This window comes from Conger conger, chromosome 3, assembly GCF_963514075.1.
Source record: "Conger conger chromosome 3, fConCon1.1, whole genome shotgun sequence".
NCBI classification, from domain to species: Eukaryota; Metazoa; Chordata; class Actinopteri; order Anguilliformes; family Congridae; genus Conger; species Conger conger.
The window spans coordinates 72,222,153-72,227,916 of record NC_083762.1 but is presented as its reverse complement, the minus strand read 5'-3'; the positions used below and the strand labels follow the sequence as shown (position 1 = coordinate 72,227,916).

Here is a 5,764-nt window from a genome sequence, read left to right as displayed (position 1 = left end):
TTGAATATTCCAAGTTAGGCTTTGGGATTGTGTATATGTAAGCCCACACTGGCACCTGATTTTGTAAATATACAGTCAGGGGCTCCAAACAATGTATTTTGGAAAAAGCCTGTTGTTTAGCCTATGTCTCTGACTGCTTTTTTCCTTATTTCTCAGCCTCATAATGGCTTCTTTGACTATCATTGGCACAACTCTGGGCTTCATGTTGACAAATGTCAATAACAGACTCCAAAGGCAATCAAAGGCCTAGAATCAAGACTAGATACTGAAAGCGTATACCTGCACTAAGGAAGCAGTTGAATACACCTGACTATTAAGAAGCAGCTGAGAAGCCGTCCGTACCATTACTTTTGATCCCCTAAAATGGGGGAAGAGACTGTATAAAAAGGGATGTCATTCCTGCAAGCATCACCAAATATGGATGTAAATACCCATGAATTAAAGGGGACAGTCTGCACTTTAACCTCACATTCATTGTTTCATTTCAAATCCAATGTACTGGATTACAGCGCCAAAAGAACATGAATTGTACCAACTGTCCAAATATGTGCCTTGGGCCTATTGCTTTTCCACGTCTCTCCCGGTCCCTCTCTGGCTCAGTATCGATCCTGGATCTCCTTTTATCCCCTCGCAGGTTGTGGACATCATGCGCGTGAACGTGGACAAGGTCCTGGAGAGGGACCAGAAGCTGTCGGAGCTGGACGACCGGGCCGACGCCCTGCAGGCAGGGGCCTCCCAGTTTGAGACCAGTGCTGCCAAGCTCAAACGCAAGTACTGGTGGAACAATCTGAAGGTAGGAGCTGTCACGTCCACACTGCCAAAGCCGCATTAAAACTCACAGTGACTGCGCAAATTGCCACCGCACCGACACCTCTGCAATGAACTGAATAAATAATAATAAATCATTTATTAGTCTGACACTTTTCCACATTCCGAAGTGACTTACATTTCATTAGACTAAGCAGGGACGATCCCCGTTGGAGCAATGCGGGGTTAAGGGCCTTCCTCAAGGATCCTATCGCTGTGCGGATCTTTTGGTGGCTACCTGTACAAGTTACCTTGCTAGCTCACTTCTTACCACCTGCAAAATACGTTTAATTTGATAATTTCACGTGTCATCAGGATGTAGGAGTGTTTTAACCTGTTTGGGGACTGTTTAAAAATCACTGTGGATATACTAAAATTGTACCAGATGGGGTCACACACACAGAGAAATGCTGGAGATGCACTGTACATGCAGGAGAGGAGATTCAGTAAAGTGCCTCTGTCCCTTTGTCCCCTTCAGATGATGATTATTCTGGGTGTGATATGTGCCATCATCCTCATCATCATCATCGGTAAGGAAAATATCTGTTGTGGACAGATGTGACTGCACATCTCATCTACCTACTTATGTTGCTGCACCGTTGAGTTAAAGTTTCTGCCACTAATATTGAGCATTGACATTACATTTACATTTTAGTCATTTGGCAGACGCTTTTAATCCAAAGCGACTTACAAGTGCATAGGTTCTTTTTTTTTGGGGGGGGGGGGGGGGGGGGTTAGACAAGGATAGGGATATCAGAAAGGAGGGGCAGGGGAAATCAGGAGGGAGGACTAAGGTAGAGTTTGAAAAGGTGGGTTTTGAGTCTGCGTCGAAATAGGGGGAGGGATTCTGCTGTGGTAGGCAAGTCATTCCACCACTGAGGAACCAGAACGGAAAACAGGCGTGAACGTGCAGCTCGACCGCCAGGTGCACGTAGAGAGGGAACCGTAAGGCGACCAGAGCTGGCAGACCGGAGTGGTCTAGCTGGGGAGTAGGAAGTGATCTGGGATTGTATGTAAGGTGGGGCAGTCCCCTTAGCAGCCTGAAATGCCAACACTAGGGCCCTGAAACGGATGCGTGCGGCAATAGGAAGCCAGTGGAGGCCAATGAGAAGCGGGGTGACATGAGCCGACCTGGGCTGACTGGTGATCAGGCGGGCTGCATCGTATCAACCCTAATTTGCTTTTTGGATTTTAGACGCTACATTTTTTGCGATTGCCGTGCATTTGGATGCCGTGCATTTGGATGCATGGCGGGAGTGTCACACCCAACACCACAAGTGGAAAACGACGTGTAAAGGAACAAATGCATCGAGTTGAAATTGTTACAAAAATGCCACCATGAGAATGCATGAAATATGTTTTTTTTTTTTATATGAAATTACGGATTGACACTAAGAAACGCATCTGTTCACCTCTGCCTTCTTGATCTGTGTCTCCTTTCCATTTCCTTTCTACCCTCTCCCAGACAGTCTCTCTCTCTTCTTTTCCTTTGTCTCATCCTCCCACGTCTCTCTCCTGTGTTCTCCGCCCCATCCCTCGCTTTTCCCTCCCATCTTTCTGCCAGTTGTTTCTCACCTCTTGTAGTCTGCCTTTCTCACTTACCTCCCCACCCTTTCTTTGCATTAGATGAAGCTGATGCAGAATCTGTTTTTTTCCACCATTGTATTTTTGTTCCTTCCCTTTCTCTCAATACTGGGGAAAAAAAAACAAACAATGTTTTCCGGTTAAGTAGGCAGAATATAATGTTGATGAAGAATGATTGTGGTCTGACGTTCCAGTTTTTTCTACTCTAGGTGGAATCTCTCTCCCTGACTCTCCCCCATCTCCTTCTCTTTGCAGTCTACTTCAGCTCCTAAATGGCACCACTCCGTATGTTTAAACTCAAGCTTCAACAAAAGACCCCTGAAATAAAGGAAACATGCTGCCCGTTCACCTGGGACATCCATCCAGGTTCTTTGTGCATATGAACCCTCGCCTTTCTAACCTGTCATGAATATTATGACTTTCATTGCTGTGTATGTAACAGAGAGCAAACAGAAAAACGCATTAAGTCTTGTGGTGGCTATGGTTGAATCGCGGTCATGATGTTCAATAGTTTTGTTCTGAGATGCCTTTTGTAGGTTGTGTGTGTGTCATTTGTGTATGAAACGGTGTACTTGTGCCTTTTTAAACGGAACTATATCTTTGCCTTTGGCTTCAACTTTTTGCCTATTGACCAGCATTGCCCTTCTTGCAGGGATTAATGCGTGTCTTTCTCTCTGGGAATTGTGATATTTTTCTTTATCTTTGCACAATGGATTATAAGGACTCTCCTTAAACTGAAATGTTGGTTTTGTAACATTTTCAACTCCCATCTTTATCTGTGTGTTTTCGCAGACATGCAGTTGTGTGGTTTTTACCTGGCCTCTCGCCTTATGAAGCCTTATTTTCTACTCTCTCTTTCTTGGTCTTTAATCTCATCCTTTTTGTAAACACCTACAGTAGAGGTAGGGCATGTGGTAGGTATGTTCTGTATTTAGACTTGTTCTTATTACTGAAACACAATAGTCATTGAAAGTAGTGTAGCTGTATGCTGTCTATAATTGTACATTGTTTTTGTTTGTTTGTGTGGTAACTGGCAAGAGGCCAGAAATGAAATGTAATTTTCAGAATTATAATTCACAAGTTGCAAATGGACCGCTTTGTAAACCAGGAAGTAATTTTGGATCCTCAATACTTAAAATGGTGTGAAATTAAAATGCATCAACTCTGGGTTTACAGGACTTTTTCTCCTTTATTCAGGTCTGCTGAAGAGACTGATTATGCCTTCATTGATAAATTATTTGCAGACAACTGCCTATAACCAACTAATTTTACTGCACTGCACAAACCGTTGGTTAACGACAATGTCCAAGTGAAAAGTGTACCAATCGACTACAGAAAATGATTGATTCAGGCTCCAAGATCCAGCCCTTCAGTATTTATACTGTATAATGATTTGAATATATAATTAGCTGAAATGTGTGGATCAGTCCTCTTATTTTCAGAACTCAGATAGCCGATTTAACTCCACTCAATGGGTTGAATAAGGAACTCGTGCATATCCGTTGTGTTTAATCTGGTAGCATTCGTCTTTCTCTGCACATCTCACCAGGACAGCTTGATTTGGACTTAAATTACCATCTGGGGTCAACTGCCACCAAACTGTCTCTGTGGATTTCTCTGCCATGCCGGTGTATGTCTCTGCATGATAAATGACTCTGTGGCCCTTGTCTGTTCTGATATGCAGTCCAGTACTGAGTCATTTCTCCTCCGCCCTGTGCTCTCGTGGCTCTGCCTCTCCCGAGCAAACTCATTTATTTCAGTGGAACTGCTCCCATCTGGCTGGTGCTGCTCTGCTGCTGACACTATATTAGTGGCCAACGTGTCTCTCGCTTTTAATGGAGGACGGTCTTGCTCTTGTAAGATATGCCTCTCGTTTCCCCTTTGATCTAGCGCATAACTGTGTAGAGCAGCCCGCCCAGACATACACATACAGTACCCTGTTGGCAAATTAACATAAATTAAAGAAATTAAATAAAATAAAAAATTAAATAAAGTTATTGCATACTTCTGACTGCTAGAAAAATCAGGTATTGCGTAATTCAACAGATCTTCAATATATTTAAATTTGGAGTTGCAATTTTAGGAAGAAAATGTTGCTATGTGTGATTGATTATGGACTAAATGCTCAATATTGTGGATTACTGAAGATTTGCACAGCCTATTTATATCAATATGACAAAGGATGGACTGAAATGCATATTGAAATCACTGAGAATGGTATGAGCATCAACTTTCTAAAAAGGGATGTAATTTATTCTAATGACACAGATGGTCTTTCATAACTAAGAATGTGATTATTGTGTATGAAATGTGCCACAATTCTACCCTGGAACTTTGGTTACCCTATGTGTGTGTGTTTCTGTGATATGTGAAAACAGAATAAATGGAAAAAATTGAAAACCAAAAGTTAATGTGAAATATTCAGTGCCATTAAAAAAGCGACAGCGAATGATGAATGAATTATGTCCCTGGTGCATTTCATAAAAGTGTGTTGAAATTGTATCCCTGGAGGCGGGGAGTGCGGCTGCATTGCCTGTCCGCTGGTGACGTGCCCTTCATAGATGTGAGTAGAATAGAATAGAATGGATATCCTTTATTATGTCATTATACAGTGTACAACGAGATTAAAACGAGCTTCACCTTAAAGTGCACGACAGACAGCAACAACACTCAGTGACGAACAACATTCCTACCAGTAAAGTATTGCAGGTATCTATAAATATTCACCAAACTTTCATTACATTACATCAATGGCATTTGGCAGACACTCTTATCCAGAGCGACATACAGTTGATTAGACTAAGCAGGAGACAATCCTCCCCTGGAGCAATGCAGGGCTTTGCGCTGGGGTCCAATGGATCTTATTGTGGCTACGCCGGGATTAGAACCACCGACCTTGCATGTCCCAGCCATGTACCTTAACCACTACGCTACAGGCTGCCCTTTCACCTGTGTTTATTAACTTTTAACCATAATATTCCAACCATATGCATACATAAAACAATTGATACTAGTTGAACAATGTTTTAACAATGAAATGTTCAAAACATTTGAAAAATATTAAAATTACTGCAAAACATTTCTTGCACACCCTTTTGGCACCAACAATTACCCTTTGCTAGCCTGTAAAAGAGGGGTGTATTTGACAAACTAATTTGTACAGAAATTAACCAAGTTTTAATTGCCAATTTAAAAAGCACTTGAACATTTATGATGAATGATTAGGGGAAAATATAATTTTATAAATATACTATGATTAAGATATATTTAAAATATAACTCACTCCAAAGTGACAATACTTCAAGTTGTAATCTTTTTTTCTAAAAGTATTGTGTCCTAAGTTTTATTGTCACATGAATGTCATTTTATGTAA

The 5,764-nt window shown here is 41.6% G+C and overlaps 1 protein-coding gene across 2 annotated transcripts in view; it reads left to right on the top strand.

Annotated features, from left to right (window-relative positions):
• The window catches only part of LOC133125287 (vesicle-associated membrane protein 2-like), an 8,986-nt gene extending 4,135 nt beyond the window's left edge, over window positions 1–4,851 (top strand). The window contains exons 3-5 of one of the 2 annotated variants that reach the window (XM_061237086.1): window positions 635–793; window positions 1,286–1,337; window positions 2,601–4,851. In XM_061237086.1, coding sequence (XP_061093070.1) covers window positions 635–793; window positions 1,286–1,337; window positions 2,601–2,686 — 297 coding nt within the window. In that variant the 3' untranslated portion in view covers window positions 2,687–4,851. The remainder of the gene's footprint in view (window positions 1–634; window positions 794–1,285; window positions 1,338–2,600) is intronic. The other variant, XM_061237087.1, reaches the window with a different exon arrangement.
• Window positions 4,852–5,764: the final 913 nt, after the last annotated feature.